Here is a 24,359-nt window from a genome sequence, read left to right as displayed (position 1 = left end):
TTAAATATAGAAAAAATATGTTTCACTGACCAATCATTTAAAAAATAAATATAGCAATTAAAGCACATGAGGGCTAAATTACAGCCCAAAATACAATCAGCATTAAACATTCAGGATTGTATAGTCTTCAAATATTCAAAGAAAAGAGAAATCTGTGACATGAACATTTTCATGTATGAACATATCATAATAATATTTTTCTTCTCTAATAGTTCAATAGAAATATATTTTTTCCCAAAGTAAGTATTTCATAATAAAATTAGTTGTTTTGGCCATTCTTCCAAATATTCACCTGTGTATATGGTATCTTTCAAATAATGAAAAACAAAATATTAGTATAATTTATAATTTTTTTTTCAGGAAGGCAAGTGTTTGCCACCTAACATAGCCCTGACCTAAAAATACAGAGGAAAATAGGAAATTAGTATATTCATTACATACATTTCATTACATCCACTTGCAAGACTAAAAATAGGCTTTCATCTGTATTTTGTATGCTTCTGGGTATGCTTCTTTGTTTTGGCCATTTTATATTAACAAAGTTCTGAATGTGGACAAATTGTCACATTGGGAGTTGCCCTGTCTGTCTAGCCCAAGTGAGTCTGAAATCACCTGAACTGTTACGTGTGTAGAATAGTGCTACAATCAATTGTTTGTCTATTTTTATTTCTCTTTTTTATGAATGTTTTATTTTTAAGGTGGAAATTGTTCCCACACATCATCTTTCTTTTATTTCTAGTTTTCTTAGTTCTGATGGTAAACCGAGCTTCCTCACAGTGATGCTTTGTAAAATAAAAGACAATTTCAAAGCTCAAAAGCTCATCTTGCTTGAGTGATGAGTTTTAAGGCTTTTGAGAGGCTTAGGATAAACCCAAAATAATCTGATAAGTTCTCTGTTAAATAATAATTGCTTTTGTTAGTCTGATATTAATCACATGACTTACATTGAAAAGTGTCTTCTCCATGTCCACAAGATGCTGTGTGCAATATTTGTTACCTTTCTGTAAATACTCCTGATGTTCAAAACTATTATTTGGAGCTCTTACTAATAATTTCTAAGCTGGCATGAGCTGTTGATAGAAAAAGGAAGATGCATCTGTACACACAGAAATAAAAGGGGAAATGATGAATGAGAATGATGAAGCTAACAGCTCAGCTTCAGACTGAAAGGTTCAGTTTTTTGCTCTTTTTTTGCAAACATGAAAAGAGCAAGTGATTTCTAAGCTTTCTGAGTATGAAAAAAGCCAAACAAGAACCAAAACAGAAAAAACCAAAAAACCACCAAGCACAGAAAGTTCTTATGCTGGGTGCCCAGGAACTGGCAGCAGGGGCCACAGGTGTGGGCTCTCAGGGAAAGGGACAGAGGGTGTCGTGTGCTGTATCCCAGTCCCAAGGGACCATTGGCAGGGCAGCAGCTCAGACACACCCATGGCAGCTCTGAAAGAACATACAAAAAAGGGCATAAAAAAACAGGGGGGAAGAGAGATATTATAGAACAAAAAAGAGCAAGAAACAGCAGAGGTAAGTCTAAAGCTGGAAGAGCAGAGGGTAATCCTTGATGAAGCAGATATCCAAAGCATCTGCATTAGAGCAGGTTTATCTTGAAGGACAATTGCCTGACCAGCCTGGTGACTTTCTATGATCCAGTGATGGCAATGGTCAGAGAGATGTCACCTATCTAGACTTCTGCAAGGCCTTCAATGCAACATCTGGATGGATGGATGGATGGATGGATGGATGGATGGATGGATGGATGGATGGATGGATGGATGGATGGAGCGAGCCAACAGCTGTGTCATTGTGTATAAATGGAGGCCAGTGACAAGAGGTGTCCCTCAGGGATCTGTCTTTGGACTGGTGCCCTTCAACACCTCTGTCAATGACACAGTGGAATTGAGAGAACCCTCAGCATGTCTGCAGATGACATGAGACTGAGTGGTGCAGTTGACACATCTGAAAGGTGTTTTTCACCCAGGGGGACCTGGACAAATCTGAGAAGTGGATCCACAGGAACCTCATTGTTCATAAGCGGAAATTATGTTGCAGTTTAGTCCCTTAATTTTATCAGTTTAGTTATGATTCAAATACAGAAAGAGAAGGTCAGATTCAATATTCACGGAGTGAGGCACTAAAATTAATAGAGCTCAAATAAATATATGTGGGATATTAATCTGTCTTTCCAGATAAAGTAAAATAGGGAGGAAGAAAGAATTAATGGTGTCTGGATTAAAAAAAGAAACAACAAAAGAATGAAGAGAAAGAAATTGAGTTAGATTCATCCCCAGACCTTCCTTTCTTCAGAATTTATTTTACTTTTCACTGTTTTCACAGATTTGATCTATCTCTATTTAATTCTAGATTCTATATTCCTTCTATAATATAAGATGTCCCCAGAGGCAGTGTACTTTAAGTTTTACTCTGGCTATATTATAAACTATAATGATGTTTGCCTAACTCTGGGAATTCTTAATTTACTCAGTTATTCAAGAACCACATCTGTGCATCTCAAGACTAATAATGTTGTGTAAAGAGCAGTACATTTTCTGAAAATGACAAGGCAAACACTGACCTGAGAAGATAGATAGTTAGGGTTTTGGGTTTTGTTCAGGAAAAAGGATCAAAGGTCAGCATAACTGGGAATCAACACATATATAGGAAACCAGTCAGACTAAGTGGTAGTGACAATGTGATTTTGTAAATCATAAAAAATGCTCATACTTTAGAAATTAATCTTTTGCACTATCCAGTTCTCAATACGAATTAAGCTATTTGCTTTGAGAAGGGACAAACTCAGAACTATATAATGTCCTAGTATTTTGTCAAATGAAAAAATGCAACAAGAAGGAAGGAATCCAGTTCAATTTATATATATATATAGTTCAATTTATATATATATATATAGTTCAATTTATATATATTGATAGTTCAATTTATATATATATATATATAAATTGATAGTTCAATTTATATATATATATATATTTTATTTTTTTTTAAATATCCTATTCCTCTACTGAAAGTGTATCAGATATATTTCTAAAGCTGTCAGCTGTGGAGTGGCTAAAAATGACTCTTGGTAATGACTCTTGTGTATTCTAAGACATTTTATAGAAATATTAAGAAATTCTGTTTGACTTTCAAAGGATGATATAAGAAATTTGTATTTAGATAGTATATTTAAAAATGTTCTATGAAGTGTGTGTTAATAACATTACTGATAATATCCAGTTGATAATTTTAAAAGTCCTTAGCACTTCTCAACTCTTCTTATGGTACTTAGAACTATTATTTGTAGAAGTACTGCATCTTGCTACTAATCCTTCTCTTACTGAAACTGATGGGAGGCAGGGATAATTAGCACCCATCTAAGTAAAATTATGAAAAATTATATGCCTCTGCAAATTTTACTTAAATTGTAATATAATTGTGCTGTGACTCACTACATAACTGATACCACAAGGCATTTTGATGATATTTCAGTACACATATAGAAAGGCTTTTTTTTCCTTGCTGTTATCCTGCATCTTAAATTTAATAGTTGCCTTTCCACTTTCCTCTTGTTTTTATCTAACCTGCTATTCATTACAGATAATAATTCCCATGTATGAAAAACAGCAGATGTATTTCCCAAATGTAATACATATTACATTTTTAGTGTTAATTTATTCATTTTTATAAGTCTGCATATCTTATTTTACTTTTTTGTTTTTATGATATTTTATCCCAGGGTTCTTTCCTATGCATATGAGCATTCATACTTTTCTTATAAGATCTTGGCTCTTTTTCTTACATTTATTGAAGATCTACTGAGTTGTTTTGTCCACATGCAAAGTTTAATAAAATAGTGTAGTTCAACTTTTTCCTTTCGGGAAAAGCTCATAATATCTTTCTTTAGGCTGCCTCCATGGGGCACATGTAACATTGCCATTTTGGGGTTTTGGAAGTTATGTATAGGTTATCTCTTTTGCAAAACTTTTTATTTGCTTATCTTGTTAAAATTAATTTGCACATTAAAACTCACTCTTTTTTGGTGGCAGTCGGCATTTTCTTCTTGACCTATTTGCCCTTCACCCACCAAGAAAAAACACAACCCAAAAGACTGTAATGGAGAAAGCCAATAAAAGCTAACATTCTCTAAAGGATATGATCATTTCCATTCTGTAGAGTTCTGATCAGAAACTGGTGTCAGAAAGGTTTCCAGATTGTCCAAAACACTTAGCACCTTTCCCAGAAAGGACTCTGGTCATCTGACTTCTTTTTCTTCCAGCCTATCATTCTATATTCCTTCTTTTATTATTCTTAAGAAAAATATCAAGAGAACCTTATGAATTATTCCTTTCCACATTGTTTTCTCCCATGGGATAGTATGGACCTACATACAAACTTCTCTTTATGCATTTCTGAATTGTTCTTAATACAGCACAGTTATGACTGTAATACCATGGTTAGAAATATGAATGCCCTGTCGGAGAAAAATGTGTGTGTGTGCATTTGTGTTTGTACTTCTGACAGAATCCCAGCTGAACCATAAATGTCAGGGAAATATTCTTCAATCTTTTCCCTGAATCACATAAAGCAACTCTTAAAAGTAAAAATATATTTTTTTTAAAAGTTAGGATATAAACTAGAGGGCTTAAATTTAAAGAATGAGAAAATTAATAGTCAAAACCAAATAGTGTCCTGGTTCTGGCTAGAATGTTAAATTTTTGCAGTAGCCAGGAGGGAGCATGTCTAGGACCCAGATGTATTCTACCACCTCACATCATTTTTTGGGGAATGGGGGAAGGGCTTCTTTCCACATGAAGCAGCATGGCAAAGGGAGCAGTCACATGTTTTGCGGGGATCTGTGGGGGCAGGTGAGCAATCACCTATGAATCATTCACTTATTTTTTGTATAATGTGTCATTAGTATTGTTGCTGTTACTGTTTGTTGTCTTATTTCTTTACTATTTCCAGTAGATTGTTCTTACCTCAACCCATGTTCTTTCCCTCTTGTTCCTCCAATTCTCCTCTCCAGCCTGCCACAGTAGGAGGGGGCATGCTCAAACTCCACATGGTTTGGCAAGTTTCAGTAGGAACATTACATTAGGGAGTACCATTCCTAAACCTTGACAAAAGATATTCAAAGTTCACATACATTTCTTTATTCTCAAATGTCCTAAAAGAGGGAATTCCTGCTTGCAATCAATGCACTGACTTTCTGATTTTCTGCTGCAAACTCTGCATGTTCTTGTTTCTTTCCTGAGGAGGTTCTCCTCCTCCCTGAGGTGTTGCCATGGGCCATCTTATTGCTTGTGAAAGGGAAAGTGTGGCGGTCCTATGACCTGAAGGGAGCCGCAGAGCCTACTTCCCTCCAGAGGTGATGCTCTTAACTTCGTGCTTTCCAGAAGACAGTAACTCATAGACCAACAATGAGCAAATAAAATTCCATAGGCAAAAAGCTGGCAGTCTCATTCAATACAAAATCTGCAGCCTGATCAGTTTGAGTTTTAATTAGTAAATTGCAGTGCAGCAATTTCAGTGTGTGATCTTCTGTGTGGTGTTTTGTGTATTACAAGCACGACGTATGTATAAAGTTGTATATTTATTGCTTCTTTGTATGTGAGGTTCCCTTTAAAACCTAGTTTCAGGTTTTCCTTGCACATTATGCTTTACATGTACGCTTAAATATGTTACATCTCTCAGATATTTTCTACTGATTTTTCTGATGAGGTGGTTGTATTTGATTAACAGTGACTCATCAAAGTCAGCATGTTTCTATTTTTATCTATATTGAATTGCCCTTTATCTGTTACACAGTTTTTCTTTTAAGTAAGATGCATTATTACCTTTTCTTTGTATTTCTTGAGTTTAATGCCAGTTTTGTTATTTTCGACTCCACTTGTTGTGATCTGATTGTTGAGAGATGCCTCTGTCTGAATTAAGGTGCAAACGAGACCATATGCCAAAATCAGTAGTATGGAATTTATTTAACAGTAAAGATGTGGTACAGAGATAGAAAGAAATAGGAAAGAGCAGGTGGGAGTGAAGAAGAGAGAGATCAAGAAGAAAATAATCACCACACTGTGGGTCCAGAGGAGTCCCATGGGTCTTTCTTCACCCCGGTCTTCTAGGTAGTGGGGGTCCCAGAGTCGTTCTGGAGGTGCCACTTTTATACAGTCCAGTTTGTGGGTACCCCATGTGTGGTCACAGATGTTCCCATAACTTAGGGTGGCATGTGTATAAGCAGCTGTTTCCTTTCCTACAGTTTGCCATAGTGAGAATTTTTGTCCAGATGCATTAACCGGGATGTGTTACCAAACTTCAGTTCCTCTAAGCCTGGAATAAGCACCTTCTTGTTGCAAATTCCTGTTTTCTGTGCTTATCTTAAGTTCACACTGTGAAATTGCCATAAGGCAAGTCACTCCTGTGGCCTTGACAATGTTTGAGGCAATTGTGGTCTTCAAGTCTCTTACATCTCCCTGTGGCTCAAACAGTGTCTTCCTTTTTTTCATTTCACAGGTTGTCTCTGGGGGTGATGTATTAATAGAAAAGTCAGAGGAGAAAAGACAGAAATAGCAGGAAAATTACACAAACAATTTTACAGTGTACAACAGCTATCCTAAACATTACAAATGTAACTCCAGTTGTAATCATCAACCCAAGTTTTATTATAGCCATTGTCCCTATCTCAAGAGTCACAAGGATTAGAATATGGACATCAGCCAGGAAGCTAGCCTTGGGTTCAGAGTGATTTGAATATTTGATATTTGTTGATGATGTTGTGTTGTGAATGGTAATGCAACTCAGTTTCAGTGAGATTTAACATTCCACATACCCCTTGTTCCTTTAATAATAACATATCTAATGCCAACTGATTTTTTAAAGCCATTTCTGAGACTTGTTGGTCTTGCAAATTCAGCCGTAGGAACAGATACTTGGCACAATTAGTTGAGGATATGTACCTGCCATGTAATATTTTCCAAGGCCCACTGGTGTTGTGTGGTAACTATAGAAGGTGTAAAAAGTATTTTAAGTCCCAGAGCTATATTTTTTCCCCACTAATAATCACATCTATTACTGATCAATTCCCATATTTTTTCAGGAGAATTTATTTCCCACCGTGTCTTTCCCGATAGTGAATAATGAAAGATGGAATTTGGGCAAATGGGTAGGAGTACTATCCTGCACCTAAAACCAGCGTGCTCAGGAACATCCCAAAGCTAATCCAGGTGGTGCAGGATACCCGCACATCCAGGTGTCTACCAAGTACTTTTGGGGCTTGAGTTTAGAAGTAACTCCTACTCTGTTTTGTTTCAGGCACCAGAACTTTTATCATTTAATTTTTTTTCTCTCTTGCACATCTTCTCTGTATTTTCAAATTAGTGGAAAGCTGTTTTGTATTCTGTGTTATATGACTTCTGAAACTTTTTAAGCATCTTTTCTTCACTCATAATATCTTTCTTCCTTAAGCTTTTCTTACAGATCAAATTCACTGTTTTCTCTATTCTTTTCTGTATATGTATATAAAGATGCAGGTTATGAATGCATTTAATATTCCTGTTACTGGAAAATTCATTTTGTGTATTAATTTCTGATTAATTCATTGAAAACTTGCAGTTTGATTTTTATGTACAATTATAGACTAACACTTTTCACTTCTGCTCTATACATCCATCAACTAAATGAAAACCAGCATCATTTCTGAATAATTTTATCACTAGTTACATATTTATTTCTTCAACTTTTCCAGGTCATTTTGCAGCAGTTTTGCTATCCTTGTAGACTTAATGCTTTTCACAGCTTTCAGAAGAATTATGTGAAAGGGTTTTATAGTACACAAAAAGAATACTGAAGCTTTTCAGGTTATTATTTTAGAAAAGAAGTCTTGAAAGAGCAACCCAGACTACGCTACAGCTGGCAGTAAAGGTCACTTCCTCTTAAGAGCATGAGAAAGATGCCTTGTTAATAATGGCCTCCTGTGGCTCACAGTCCTGACTTTCCAATCATTGCTATAGTACATTAAATAGGAGGGCTATAGCACCAGCAATAAAAACACTTTGATATCCAGAAGTCTGTTTCATTGAACAGAGAGGCACAATTGCTTAAATACCAAAAAAAAAGAAAGCCTCTCTGTCCCACCATCACAAGCAGCCCAGAAGGAAAAATTAGGATAGGTAGGATGTAATTATTTATTGGGAACTTGGCTCCACTGGCATTTATATATTTTCAAAACCAATAATTTTTTTTTAAATACTGCAGAAGTATACAAAGGCATTTAGTTAGTACTGGCTCAGGAAGAAAATTGTTACCCACTGGAAAAATAATTGGTAACGCTTGCAAAAGCAAACATGAACCAAATTGTTTATCTAGACCAAGTCTTTTGAACTCTGACTGGATAACAACAGAAGAGGATATATCTGCCATGATTTTCAAATGATGATATTTAAGATTTCTCTGAATCAAACTGGTCAGTGATGTATCTACTCACATACCTGACACCATGTACCCATTCATATCTAATTAGATCTACTTCAGCTCAGACTGATTTTTCTTTCACCTGTTAATTTTATCACCCTCATGTGTATTCTTCCTTCCTTTCTTTTTCATTTTTCTACTCTTATGTAACTACCTTTATAATCTAGAGCTTCCTTTTCAAAAGTATACAAACAGAACTACTTCTGTTTGGGTATATACAAGAGCCTTTGTATCCATGGCAGAGTGTTTCCATTGGTCTGTTCAAAAAGAGAGATAAAATAAACTAAATGGTTTCCTAATTTAGTATGATTTAGGAAACAGATCTATCAGCGATGTCCATCTGATTCTCCTTTCATGTATGGCTTAAAACTACAACCAGAAGTAGGGAAGTTGAAACAATGCTTCCACATAATATCTGATTTGATTAGGTATAAAAAAAATTGTCCTTGAGTAAGGAAAATTCAGGTGAGTTTACAGAGGATAATTGAATCTGAATTCTTATACTTTTAGGGATAAAGTAAAATAGAAGTGACTGGATTTTTTGACAGTTAGTTGAAAGTACCTGCTAAATATGTTTTGGTTTTGCTGATGAGCATTTTTCTTCTAGAACTTTCTAAGGAAAATATAATAATGTTTTCAAATGATAAGCATTTGCATATTGATACTTAATATAAGTATTAAAGGGGAAAAATATTTTTTTTTACATAGAAAATAAATTTCAGACTACCTTAATAAAAGAAAACAGTCTTAGGACTCTGATCTGAAGTATGTTATGTTTTCTAGTTTAAAAGTGGATTTATGTGTCTGTTTTTTTAAGCATTTCATTGCAAATAGTTCTGTTATGTAACTGGGAGGAGGCTATGTCTTCCTTTATAGAATTTGTGCTCCTTCTAGGCCAAAGTCTGTATTTACAGACCTGTTTTTTTTGTGTTAATGGGAAATAAAATGGAATTGCCATACTCTGGCACAGTGAAATATCAATGCCATATGACTTTTGTCTACAAGATATTTAAAATTTTGTGCAGCAATTTGGCAAGTGCTATGAATTCTGTGAAGTTCCTGCTATTGTAACCTATAGTTAATGAAAGATGACTGAAATCTTGTTTCACCTTCATGTTTTTTACATGATATACATTAGTTTTAACATCAGACAAGAAATTCATTCATGAAAAAGGCTGTGAAGTTTAACTTGTGATTATTGAACAATTAACCTGTCAGAAGGAAGGCAGGGAAGAAAAAGCTGCCTTTTCTCCCACCCCTCTGTATTCATAGAGACCTTATTTCTGACATGGATTCTATGATTAGTTGGCAACAGCTAATGATAGAGTTATAATTGGAGTAAAATATAATTGAAACCAAGGGTTAGCTAGAGAATAAGAACTTCTGAATATTTCAGTTTTCCAAAGACTGTACTGTATAAAGAAAAAGATCATATTAGGGTATTTCATTAATATAGTTTTATATGGTGACAGTAGCATAGAATCTCTCTAATGAATCATGCTGTCTCATTATTTAAAATAAATGCAAAGAACAAGGGTGAAAAAAATACATTGTATATAGCTTCATGTTTTGTAAAGGACTTGCACAACTAAAAAATTTTGGGCCTACTACAGGAAACAGTATTAGAAAAGCAAAAATTAATTACAGGTGACAAATAATGGTGTACTAACAAGTAAAATTATTTTGGTACATCTTGTAGAAACTTGAAGTGTGTTAACAAAGAGTTAGCTCTTGTTGCAGCAGAAGAAAACTGCTTATTGTGATTGGCAGAGCAGTAGTAAAATTGAAGTAATGGACGTCTCGCAGAAGGTGGAACCTGTTAATTTAAAGAGAGCACAGGAATGTGGTCATGACTCAGTGTGATATACTCATTTGCATTTAAATTTTTATATAAGCATTTAATTTAACTGGAGTTTGTGGTCTTATTTTTAAAGTGTGCAATTGAAAGAACTTGTGTTCATTTTTTTTTTTTTGGAACTGTCGTAATGCATAGGAAATACATGTACCTCAATTAAGTACTTTGCTTTTGAATAACACACAGTTTACCTGCAAGTAAATGGATGTAGTAAACTTCTTATGTATGATAAATATGAGCATTTAATAACAGAAAAGTGTCTTAATATCAATAAGATTTATTTGTTAATAGCATCCAGAAAAATTTTGTTATGAGTGTTCACAATGCCTTTTGTTATGGTGAATTTCCAGTCTTATTTTATGACCTGATCACAGACTAGATGTAACAGAAAGAAGAAACAGAAATATCTTATTTCTAATAATGTATAGAAAGCAATGAAATTTTGCTAGTTGAGCATCATGCTATTGTCTTTGTGTATGTATAACCATCAAAATATGTGGTATCTGTAGGCTTATCATAACACCTTGGCTTCATATCAGTAAAAGAATAGAAGTCATACTTTGTACAGCTCTAGAATATTTTTGTTTGTCAGTGCCACTATATGCTGAACATTTTTATTTTTTTACTGAAAAGTTTTGAACACTGTAATTTTTCTTGTTTTATACCAGGATGTTCTTCCAATTACTTAGAGTTAACCTGACCAGAAACCAGAACCAGATGATGCAAAGATGATACCAAGAAGTGTCGCAATTCATTTTTGTAGAGACGGAAAACAAAACAAACAAAAAACTTAACTCCAAAACAAAACCCAAAGAACTTTTCCTGCATAAATAGCTTCTGTGCTTGCAGTAAAAGGTTGCTGCCAGTGACCTTGAGGTGTCTTTTCTTTCACTGATATCAAGGAATCAATCTTGCCAGTAAAGATTTCTTGTGATAAAGAATTAGACTGATGGACATGGATTGTTGTATTTGTGGTTTGAGCAAAGGCAGTGTGTGTTATGCTTAGATAACAAGTTTAGTATTAAATGTAAATTGTCTCAGCTTTCAATATTTTTTAGTGTAAATTCAGCATCTATTTGTACTTCATAGTGAGTGCTTAGGTCAAGTGACTGGAATTTTCTGTTTATTTAAAAGGCTCTAAGAGGTGTATTTCAGAATTACTGAATGTGTCAATCTCAGCTAAACCCTAAAGTGAAGCTGCTGTGCTGGCATTGAAACTGTCAATGTTTTGATTTTAGAAGAAAACAGAAAAAGATGGCAAGGAATGGATGTCATTCACTTTGTTGTATGTAATCAGGTGTATAGTTGAAAAAAAATGCTTTCTATAGGAATTACGTCCAAAATCTTTCTAGGCATGTATGGGCTCATTTCTTATATGACATACTTGATAACAAACTGACACAAGTGGGATTGTATTAATAATCCATAAAAATTAATTGTATCAATAATCCAAATAATGTGTGGCTGGCCCTGTTTTCTTTCTACTGTTGTAGATCATACATTAATGCTGCATTTCAAATGACAGATCAACTTGAGAAAAACTATGTGTTACATTTTTTCCCCCTTGTATCCTAAAAATGCACTAAAGTGAATCATTCTGCTTTTTAAATTATTTGAAGGCGCTAGGCTTATTTTTTTTATTTTCCCCCACCACCTCTCCTGATATATCCTCTTCAGCTGCCACATAATAGGGGATTCCCAAACAATCTTTATCTCCTTTGGTTTAGGTAGTTTTCTCAACAAGATATTTGAAAGTTTTTGTAAAAAAAATTTTGTCTATTTATTGGTTTATCATGTGTACATAAAGGAGTTTGTGACAACCCAAAATTTATCCCACAGGGCTTTTGTAGATTGCAGAAACCTTGAAGACATTCTGCTTACTTGTCTGTTTCACTCCTGGATAATTCATAAATACGTGGGATGGACTAGATAATAATTGGATGAAAATTTGAGTAATAAAAAAAAAATTAAGTATTTTTGTTTGTTTTGGGTTTTTTTGTAGATTCTCTTGAGTTTGTAAAGAAACTTCTGGAGAAATTTGTTTCTATGATATAAAATGAGTTATTTTATTTTGAGTGGAGTTCAAGAACCAGCAATATGAATTATTTTCAAAATAAGCCAAGGGGTTTGGACTCATGGAACTAAAACTGAAATCCAGTGTTTTATGCAATAGGATGATCAAAAAACTCCAGTAAACTTGATAAACTGAAAATATAGTTTGTAATATAGGAATTTGAAAATAGATTAAACCTTAGCACAGTGTAATTATATAGTGTGATATTTTTAGAATCAGAAAAATTTAGGGAATATTCAGTGAATTCTTTGCATTCTTTCCGCAAATAAAATCTTTAAAGAAGGAAGGTAGAAATGGGGATGCACTTGCTAAAAGCTCATTCCAGAAATCTAACTCTCCACAAATCTAAACTGAGTCACCTTAGAAGGTAGATTACACCAGTACTTCTGTTTCTCTGGGCCTCCTAACATTTAGATGCACTTTGGAATATGATCTAAATAAACTGCATAGTACAAAGCCAGTTTTTCTTTGCAGAACTAGCTTGGAGTGTAATAATAAATACATCTAAAATTAAAGCTGATTTAAAAAAAAAAATAAATTGGGGGAATGATAATAAATTGTGACAATCGAGTAATTATTATAACTTCATCTCGTTGGATATGAGTTTAACTTGAGAAGTATATGAGAAATTAATGTCAAATAGATTTATCTGAGTAAATCTTTTTATATAACAATTTGTTTTGTTAAAAAGGAGTGGAAGTTAAATGGTATATGAGTCATTCTGAAGATCTCTATGTAACATGAAGCAATAAAAAAGACATCTGTATCAGAGCATGCTGAATTTTCCATTTAAAATATACTGCATCTACTCAGTTGGAGATTTTGAATGTCTAAATAAATTATCAGTCCTTATTGCAGATTCATCACAAGATAGCGTAAAATTACAGAGTTTTTGGGGAAGTAAAAGGTTAGTGATGTTTTATGGCTAGCCTCAAGAGCTTTACTGCTTTGGCAAAGCACTCACTTACGTCTAGTGTCTGCCATAAACAAGAAAAAATTCCAAATTCTCTTTACGCATCTACAAATCAAATTAAGTCATTATTCTCACTGGTGATCTAGCACTGAGGCATTTTATTTCACTTTTCTGTGTCATCCCTCTTCAGGTTCTTAGGAGGTTTAAACATTATTGGATTTCAAAACAGCAAAACCAATTTTTAATCATTTTTTTGAAAAGCACAAAGCAGTTGCATGTTTTCTGTAGAATGGATATTACCATTTATTAGCTGTTACTCTTTCTTCATGAAATGAAATTGCAGTCCTTACTGTATCCCAGAGAATAAAGGGAAAATCATACATATCTAATTATTATTTAAACAGGTACAGTGCTATTATATTCATATACAGTCAGAGAAATAATCTGTTTCTCAGATTTGCTGAATACAGACAAATCCTGCTCAATTCAACTACCAGCCTGGTCTCATGCATTACAAAGTCTTCTTTTAGGAAGTGAGAATAGAGGGTGACCTCTGCATTGACCATTTGTAGTTCAAGCTTTGGGAGGTATGCATGAACACTTCCTCAGCATAGGAGATTTAGTTGGATATTCTGAATTACTCACCAAATGATCACCGCTTTACCCAGTCATCACTAGAGCAAGGCTAGAAAAGCTATTTTGAGGTAATGAGATACAGCCTTCGTAAAATTCAGTCATTATTTGCTTTTCTCTTTCTGTTCTCCCCAGTGCCAAGAAAAGAGGAACCAATTAAATGCTTGGAATGTCTACTGGTAGCTAGGAAGTTTGTTTTCATGGTCAGCAGAGAGAGGTGGGGGGTAGCTAAAAACAGTGAGCAGTGACAGATCCACTAAATGATCCCATAAAAGGATTTTGCTTCCCTGAGCTTTCTCAAATGACTGTAAAAGAAGCTTAGGAAGATTAACTTCCTTTGACTAAAACTAGCCTGCATTAATAGTCACGAATTGGTGTCTGGTGTTCCTGAGAACAGAGTTTCTTTTAAGATTTTGTCACTTTCTACTGCATATACTGTACTAGTGCTTGTGTTAGACTGTGTAGTTCCCTTCTTTAAGCTTTGGCATGATTTGCAATTTTCTGTCAGGCTGATTCTCCAACCAGTGGACTTACACTAGATTCATGATTTGTTCTTCTTGCAGCTGTAAAATTTGAGACTGAGAGAAGGTATGCAAAATTTATGCTTATGAACTGCAGGTCTTAATCCAGAAGGAAAATTTAACAAAAATCTTGGATTTCTGCCAAATGCAATTTTTTTTTCAAGTTTCTTTGTGGACTATAATTGCTTTGTGATAGTCAGTAGCAAAGGTTCAGAGTTGCATTGCTTTGCCAATGTGAACAGAGAAACTGATCACTTGAAGAATAGGACTGGTAACATTGACATTAGCTTGAAAAGCCTAAGCTGAGTTTATCTGGCAGAACTGTGCAAAAATAATTATTTATAAATATTTTTTTTCAATTAACCCTCAAAAGGTTATCTACAGTCTGTGTCCTTGTAATAAAGGAAGTTAGAGATCCTGAAAAACACATAAAATATGAGCAAGAACATGGCATTAATATTACTGGTACTTCCATGAGTTGACTGAGATAAAATGCAGAAAGCTTGGAGAGATGCACAGGAAATAAAGGGTAATACTTTAATATAATATAATACAATAAAACTGGTTATGTTTTACAAGCAAACAACTCTAGTTCTGAAAATATATATGTTTCATTGCAATTATTGATACAGCCTTCTCCTAGCAAACCAACACAAAATTGTAATTCTTAGCTTCAGATTTTTTACCTGATCAGCTCAGAGACTGATGATGTAGGGTTTTTTTGCCCTTCCCCATTAAAAAAATCAAAATTTTCCTTTAAAAAGAAGAGAAATTCCCTCACTCAGAGTGTGTTATCATTATAATTGAACTATTATAACTCTGATAACCATCAATAAAAAAGAGTTCAAACAGTATAATTTTTCCTTTGTTGTGGATTTGTTAAAGACTGCAAATAGAAATAAAGGCAATATGAAAATATAATTTCATAATATTTGGTGTTCACTAATTCCATTTATTAAGGACAAAATAAGCTATTATTTTTGTGTTTGAGGATAATATAAGTAAGAATTCACATCATTGGTTCACATAGGTTATGTACATTTTTTTTTAAAATTATTTATACAAAGCAAAAAACCCCAAATATTTACTTAGGAAAGCAATATATGGGCAAAAAAATGCTGGGGAAAAAAAATAAAAGTAAACCAAAATGCCACAAACCAAACTAAAACCACTTCTAGCTTCTATGATGATGAACAAATTCAAGCACTCTGTTTCATTATATGTTCTGTGGGGAGAGATCTAGGAACACTCTTCCTAGAGCTGTTAATGAAGAGGTCCAGAAAATGGTCATAAATGCTCTCATATGCAAAGCATTAGCATATGAAAGCAGGTCATAAACCCCAAATAAATAATTGCTGATTCAAAACAATCACCTTTAGTTTCTGTTTTATAAACAGTAAGAGAGCAAAGCAAGGATTTACTATCAAAGTCCTTTTCCATATTATTTTCCTCATTATTCATAACATATATCATGATTTGTAAAATGTCATGTTCTTCAGGAGAACAGAATTGCAGTGGAATCATTGTTAAGATAATTGTTCAATTCTATCTTTTCATTTATGACAAAAATAATTAGTTTCTCAATGTAATTTTGGAAGTACCTTGCCATTTCTATTTGAAGAATAGCTACAATATTCTATTTGAATAATACAATTCTTCTATTTGAAGAATTGCTACAAGCTCAATAGAAATTGAGCTTGTAGCAATTTTTTTACTGTTATCAAATATATTTTCCAAAACATTAAAAAAACCACTTTTCTGTTGTTGTTGATGTTTAAAGGCTCTGTTTCAAAGATGTTTGTGCATCAGTATAGATAGAGTTTTTTCATGTTTTTTTTTAATTACTTAGCTTGTGAGTTAGTCAATAAAACACTAAATACTTGTCAACATGCAGTGTCAAGTAGTTCTGTTTGTGCTTCACCATTCCTTTTCAAATGCTGCTTACAGCATTAAGTTCACTTTAAATGGAGTAGTTTGCTTTAATTAACAAAACAAACATTGAACTCAGTATAATAATAAGCTAGGGACATTTATTTTGTAGTTGAAAAAAATCCCAAACCAAACAACCAGACAAAACTCACCACTACCAACAAAACATACTATCCATATAATTCTCTCTGAGTGTCATCATGTGTGAATTCTAGTTAAATACTTATGTAAAATAACCACAGGAGTGTTTCATCTATGGTTTCTATGAAAAAGGGAGAAACCTTAACCCAAGCACGCATTTACTTAGAAAATAGCTATGCTACCTAAATATATCATATGCCACAGTGAATCAATTAAAGAGCTGAAAGAGGTAGGTATACTTCAAAGAAATATCTAATAATTTAGCATAAGGAATGTTAAAGTAAACTACTCTCCAGGCTACATTGTAGAAGCTGAATTTTTATACACTCCATCCTATGCCCTATTTTGTTCACAAATACCTTTGACAGAGATTAGGCAAAAAATTCTAGATGGAAATAACAATATCCATTTTCCAGACAAAAGATAAGTACCTGTAGTGTGGCTCTTTTGAGTAGCTGTTCTTTCATCTTCCAATAATAATAATGCTGTTGAAGAGGAACACTTTGAAAATGTGTGTTCAGCTAGTAAGGGGGGGAAAAAATAAATTGATCTGCTGCTTCATACATTTTAGAAAGAGATAAAGATCAAAACATCTAATAAGGAAGTTTTTAGAAGTTAGTAAGATGGGTTATTATGAAGGGAGGTCCAGTGCTGTTGGTTCACATCATCAAAGTTAAAAATTAAGTCTTTAAGGGGGTCCCTTTTTTGATTTTTGCAGTGGTAACATGTAATGTTATATTGAAGATTTGGTAGAAATAATTTCTGTGTAATCAAAGTGCTAATATAGAAACCTATAGTTATCTTGAGAAAGTCAAGTTATTGATAGTATTACCATCTAGGTTAATTTTTAGATGAGTTGTTTTCTTCTCCCAAGGAACAACTAGCAGAATCTATCGGAAGCACAGTGCTGTGCAATGTGAAATTTAGTTGCCCACACATCTTTTGATGAAGAAATGCAGTGAGACATATGTTTTTTGAAAAATATTTTGAGTAAATTTAAAGAAAGATGACTGAGAAATTAAAAGGAATTTCCTAGAGATTTCCGTTTTCATGTTTAAATTTCAGTCTACAAAAATACTCAAATGTTACAGTGAAAGTCATCATGAATGAAATATGTGCATAAAATCATTGAGATTTTGTTCTCTGAGTAAGAACAAAGGCTGGAAAGTGAGAACTGAAAAAAAACCCAAGAAGTTGGGAAAGTTGTAGATGAGGTTATGGAAGAATGTAAGAATATTTGTAATGAACCAGAAGTTAATGGAGCCCAGTACCTTGTCATTTTTGAGATCCAAAAAACAGGATGTAAGAATAAGGCAGCACATAGTTATATTTTCTATCAAAGTTCTTTTACTGTACAATTTACAGAACTTGTGACTGAGGTATTTTAGCTGAAGTTTTTTTGGTTTTGTAAGCTTTTGATAAGGTCTTCATGGATTTGAGGACTTCGTAGAGAAGTTAAAAAATTTGTGAAGAAACAAATAAGGAAGAACTGGTTGGGGATATAAAGGTTAGGACAGCTTTGGCTACAGTGACCATGAGATGGCAGAGTCAAGGAGCCCAAGAGGAGACATCAGGACAAAAAGCGGTGCAACCATGGACTTCAGAAGAGGAGACTTCAGTTCAAGGATGTGCTTGGAAGAATTCTGTAGGAGATCATGCTGAAAACAAAAGGGGGCTAAGAGAGATGATTGATTTTCAAGGATGACCTCCTCTGTGCTCAAGAAAAGGCTTTCACAATGAACAGTTAATCAAAAGCAGCCAGAAGTCTGTATTAAAGAACAAGGAGCTCTTGACCAAATTCAAATAAAAAAGAAAAATGTGTAAGAAATGACAGGTGACTCAGGAAGAACCTGGAGACTCTATTTGAATGTACAGACAAGGAAAGATGAAGCCATCTCAGAACTGGATCTGGTCACAGATATGAAGGTCTACAGAGTTCCAGGACTGTATCAGCAGCAAAAGAAAGACAGGGGAAATAAGGATCTTTTGCTGGGCTGGTATGGGACCCAGTGCCAAAAGAAATAAAAGACAGACTATGATTTACTGAAAGCCTTCTTTGCCTCAGTCTTGATCACAAACGCTTGCAGGAATCTCAGATCCCTGAAATCAGTTTACAGCAGTAGTGCTTCTGTAATAAATCACTGAATCTAATGAGAAGAATTGAGGAAAATGGAAGTTTTTTTGGGTTTTTTTCCCCACGTTTGCTCCTTACAAAGAATGGCAGCACTTCCACAGGATGCCATTTAACTTGTTCATTTTTGCATTTCTCTCTGGTCGGATGCAATCCTCAATAGCTTTTCTTCTGCAAATAACTGTCATAGATAAATAAACATATTGCTTCAGCCAAGTTTAACTAGTTGTTAAAATAAAAATTTTATCTTCTTTTACAGTCACAGTATATGTTGCAAGATTAAACAACTCTGCCGTTCACAAGTATAATATTTGAATTTCAGATTACTGTCAGATATTCTGGTTTAGTATTTGTGACATCTGATGTCTGATATTTGCATCACAGCTTTGTTACTGAGATGATGAGCATAATTACTGTAGAGATGTGTGCTTCATTATGATAACCTTGTTTTTAATCTTTCCTGGTAGGATTTTGGAGATGATGGGTCCTTGTACATCACTAAAGTTACCACAACTCATATGGGAAATTACACCTGCTATGCTGATGGGTATGATAAGCTCTATCAAACTCATATTCTCCAAGTGACTGGTAAGGAAAAATGTTCTAATTATTAAGTCATAAGAAATTTGAATTTTGTGAAGCAGATCTGTTGTTTCTGTTTCTTTTTTTTTTTTTGTATTGTGTTATATCTTAATAGATAAAGGTATTTGAATTTTTCTTCATTGCTCTCCTTCAAATAACCTTAAAATAATAATACACAATAATTTAAATTTATTGCTTCCACAGAATAATAGCTATTAAAAGGTGTAAAGTTAGTCCAGAGGACTTGCTTTGCATCTGTGATGTTATGCAGAGCAGTAAGTGGTTTATATATACATATACACAGAGATAAAGTAGGTTTTAGTATTAATTTAATAACCTGGAGAACACACTGGGAAAAATAAATGTGTAAGTTTCTAGTGTTAAGAGTGTTTTGTTGAATATAAGATTAATAGAATGCATTTCCCTGATTTTGTAATTGATGTAGGCTTCTAAATTCACGTTTATGATACTGAAATCTAACCACGATTTTAGTAGATTAACTTGAAGCACCTGGATTTGAAAAATTGATCTTTACATTATCCTACATCTGTTCAAGTTCCAGGTAACACTTCATTGAATTCTGTGCTTGAACAAAACTGCTTTGTTACTGATGCCCCAAAGACAGGCCTTTACCTTCTCTAGAGCTGGTGTACCCTCTCCTTTTTCTTATATGCAATTTATTTCCTAAATTATTTTAAGGAGTTATTTTCCCCTGGTGAAGGTTTTGCTTCATCATCATTGAGGTTTAACGTCTTTTTTTTTTTCTTAGAGTACTTTCATGGTATTTCAATTAATATTTATCTTTGAGTCTTAAGACTCCCTTTCTGCCATAAAGTACCAGTGTCTGTTGTTTCATGTTGTTGTTTAATCCTACCCAGAATCATGTTTAACCTCGATCTTCTCCAAATTTACTTTGCATTAAGAGGCTCTATTTCTGACTATCCTGAGGCATACTCTGGCCCTAGTTTCCTGGCCACTGCTGATACCATCATTCTTTCTTTTGTTAGCTTGCATAAACCCTTATTAGGCTGACTTTAACATCTCATCCAAGAATGCTGAAATACTTCCTTTTATTCTTATCTTCCATGTATATACATATGAAAGACAGTTTCCAAGATTATTTTGGCTTTTAATATGATTTGTTCTTCTTCTAATAGCCTTTTCCCCCTTTTCTGTTGCTAATACATCACATTTTAAATTACTTTGACACTTAGTGCTTGTTTGCAGTTTTATAAACATTTTATCTCTGCTGTTATGTTTCTCCAGGAAGCTGGCTTGTAATATTTCTCTATCCATATATTTCAACTTTTTTCCCCCAACTTCTTCCCCTCCTGAACCACAACACTTTGTACATAGAGTGTTGTCCCTGAGCTAATGGGGACATGGCATCAACATCTTTTCTCCAAATTTTCCTTCTGGGATTGTTTTTTGACATTTAAAAAGACAGGTTGCAACTACTGGCTAAACTAGTGAGAAGACTGAAGTGCAGTTTATTAATATTTTAATTCCTGTAGACATAGTGGAATTATTGGCAAGCTGAACACGTTAGTAGGTTCTTGACCAACATTCTTCTCTGTTTTATAAGGTTTGGTTCACCCTAAATTATTAACAAAATTATATTCTTATCAACACATTCCTTACTGATCTCAGTATGTAAATAATCCCCTAGAGGTTCATAGCAAGTTAAAATACTAAATTTCTTCATGTTTGGCTCAGTTCAGCTCATAATGAGGCAAAAATCCAGTCAAGTTCAATAAGGTTTTCTTCAAGACTAGAAAATCAAGAAGTATAATTTGAGAGAGGTGAAGGAGGACAAATGTAGTTTTTTCTGGTGATAAAGTGTCTCTCAGGAAATTGATTTTTCATCTGGAAACCATTGTAAACCTCCAACAGCTGCTATTCCAAAAGCTGCCACTGGAGTGGTACCTTCCTAAATGATTTTGGATGTTGATATTTTGGGGAGCAAGAAACAGGAAAAGGAGGCCTTTTGAGCAATAGGATTATTTTCTGTGCATGTTTTGGATAAATGGAGTTACATCCACTGAGATTAAAGGTCAAATGAACAGCTCTTCTACAGTTTAGATCTGTACTTCTAAGGAATAATCTTCTTAAGTACAGGCATGATGGTCAGTACTTGTAGCTGTGATAATGACTAATTAATATAATGATACTTGTATTAACTGAAGAGTCAGTCAAAAGGTTAATGGGATAATGAGACTACGTTGATCACAAAGATTTAATGTGAAGGTTCAGTGAAAACAATGTAATTAGATTTTAAGTTCTTTCTTGGTTTCCATTTATGTACAGCTATATATTTTAGGGAAAAAATCATATATTTTAGGCTTGTGTGCAATTATTATATATATAAATCTGATTTACTTATACGATTAAAATCTAAAATTTTTTCTAGTTTTGAGTTATCTGGCACAGTAGGAAAGAATAATGAGCTTCCTTTGGAGTCTTAAAAATACATTAATGAGCACTGTAAAAGACTTGTTTTATAGTGAAAAAATAAGTCAACTCTTATACAAATAATATGGTATAATAAATATTGTAAACAACCCTGTAAGTTCATACTTGGAACTTTTTCATATAAAATGCAAAAAAAATAAAAAGTTGTGATCAGGAAGGAATAAGTCTTTCATGACATAGTCTAAATTAGTCTTAATTATTAGTAAAACTTTTTATACATACAATTTTGAGATTATATGGCTCTGAGACTATATGGCTAAATGAATTTGAGTCTGTAAGCTTGATCTTCATTTTTCTTCTCATTCTTTTCTTCTTTTCTTCATTTAAGTATCAGTGATACTTAATTCAGATCAGCAGTTTTGATATCTTAAGGTAAAGGAGAGCTGAGTCCCTCAGCTAGATGTAAACTGGGAATGTAGAGTGCCTGAAGAATTGTTTGCCAGCTTTGTTTTTCTAAAGTATCTAAGTTTAAAAAAGAGTTATTATATACATCATCAGAAGAATCTAGTTCACTGTAGATACCATCTATTTCTGATTTAAGCTCATGCATTCTCCCTGGATTCAAGACAACTTGAATAAACTATTTTCTCCCTTCCCCTTCCCCATGAGACCCAACTGAAATAACACTCAAGAGGTTTTATAGCAAATGTTAGAACTATTGAATAGTTACATATCCACCATATTTTATACCACCAGTCTAACATTGCTTTTTGAATTGAAAGATAAGGGATATAGAATTCATTCAATTATGTGTTATATATTACTTTGCTAAACAAAAACATGCAGTGTCTCCCTTCCCTTTTTAGCCTATGTCATGATCTCTCCCTTGTAAAGTAAGCTTCTTTAGGTTAAGATGCTGGAACATATCTCTTTGAAAGTCAGTGTGAACAGTTACAGTAATTGTATACTTAAAATTTTATTTCTGGTGATATTTATCTATCTGTCTATCTATTTATTATGTTGCTCAGTTACACAAAAAAAAACACAAACAAAAACAACAAAACAAACCAACAAAATACCTCATTCAAATGAACCCCAAAGCCTTTACAATGAACTTGTCACATCAAATTAATTTTTTGGACTGAGCCAACAAGTGCACTTATATTTCAGTTGCCTGCAGCATGCCTCAGTGGCACAGTTCTTCCTCAGCGGAATATTACAAATATGTTTCAGGGTAATAGGAAATAAAAAAATTATAATGCAAAACAAGGGTTGAAAAACATTATCAGACACAAAGTGTCTGAGGAAAGAGGAAAATGGCAGTAAATACAGGAAAGATCCATCAAGAAATAAACCCTACTGTCATGCAAAAACCTTTGTTCCTGGGAAAACGGTGCTGAAGGGAACAGCATTTACTATAGAGAAAAGGGGTGGTAAAAGAAAACTCAGACATACTTTCACATGAGCAGGTCTTCTCCTCCCTTTCAAATCTCCTAACAACTCTTAAGTAGTTAATTCAGCAACTGTAACATTTTGTCATGTAAGATTTTATTTGTTGGTTTAGGAAGAATTTGACTTCAGTTATAACATTTTCTGAAACCTTTTTAACAATAATAATGCATCACAAATATTGCATGCCTTTTTCCCAAATAAAACTAATACATTCGTCTTTCCCTTCAATGAAAATTCTTTGAAATTGGAGTGTTAAGAAGAATTCTCTTCACTTGTGCTCAGTAGAAATCTGCCAAGGTGAGGTAGTTAAATACCCATAAGGTTTTATATGCAATGAGACTATTTCACTGACACAAAAAGAGACAAGAAATATCCTGGCATATATAATTGAAACATAATTGATTGCAATGCCTTGCTATTGGTCCTAAAAGTTGTTTCTGTTGCTGAGATGCTTGAAAGTATTCAGTGATGGTAATCCTGTCTCTAAGGAAGTGGAGGTCCTTACTTTTCCAGAGACAAGATGGAAGAATAAACCATTTGGCTTTGCTGCGGTAGGAAATCTAAAACATGAGGTAGGCTACCTAGAGGACCTTGTGTCAAGAAGTGGTGAACAGGTAGGCAGGAAAATTGGACTTGAGGAAGTGAGGCAGAGCGAGACTGGGAGCTGAGGCACCAAAAATTGTCCAGACCACTGAATGTACAGTCAAGCAGGACCCAGTCTGCAGAACACAGTGGGGAAGGCAAGGTCTCAGTGTGGAGCACACAGTTGCTATGCAAGAGGAGACAGAAGAGGGAAGAAATGGAAGGGAAATAGGAGTGGGAATGTCAGGCTTGAGATGAAAAATAAAGATCCACTTTATTTAAAGCAAAGTCCTCTCCAGAAAATCAATAGAAACCTTAAATCTCTGGTTTTTATGTGCTCTTCCTCTCAGCTACTAGACTAAGAGACTAAAAGCCATATTATTTAATTTTCAACCTTTTCCCATGTTACTGTATTGCACTTTTTCAATTTGCATATTTGGGTTATGTTGAAAAGAGTGTCCTCTCTAACTGGGTTTAAAATATCCCTGAAACCTACTGATTTTTGCATCCTATCTGAGATAGATTTGTGTATTTCTTGCAATGTAGAAATGTAAGGCATTTCTATGATCTAATGGGACAGCATGCTGAGACATCTCTTGTAAATGGTTGAATAGGATTTGAAAATATTTAATCTCATGCCAAAATAGGCACAGTTAATTTTTGATCTTGTTATCTTC

General features: G+C 34.0%; 1 protein-coding gene across 2 annotated transcripts in view; it reads left to right on the top strand.

The window, feature by feature from the left end:
* Window positions 1-24,359, top strand: part of FSTL5 (follistatin like 5) — a 275,638-nt gene that overhangs the window by 186,254 nt on the left and 65,025 nt on the right. For both annotated transcript variants that reach the window (XM_015623545.2, XM_015623546.2), the window contains exon 8: window positions 19,122-19,242. In XM_015623545.2, coding sequence (XP_015479031.1) covers window positions 19,122-19,242 — 121 coding nt within the window. The remainder of the gene's footprint in view (window positions 1-19,121; window positions 19,243-24,359) is intronic.

This window comes from Parus major, chromosome 4, assembly GCF_001522545.3.
Source record: "Parus major isolate Abel chromosome 4, Parus_major1.1, whole genome shotgun sequence".
In the NCBI taxonomy this organism is placed as follows: domain Eukaryota; kingdom Metazoa; phylum Chordata; class Aves; order Passeriformes; family Paridae; genus Parus; species Parus major.
The sequence above is the reverse complement of the archived record's forward strand: the minus strand, read 5'-3'. Positions and strand labels throughout refer to the sequence as shown.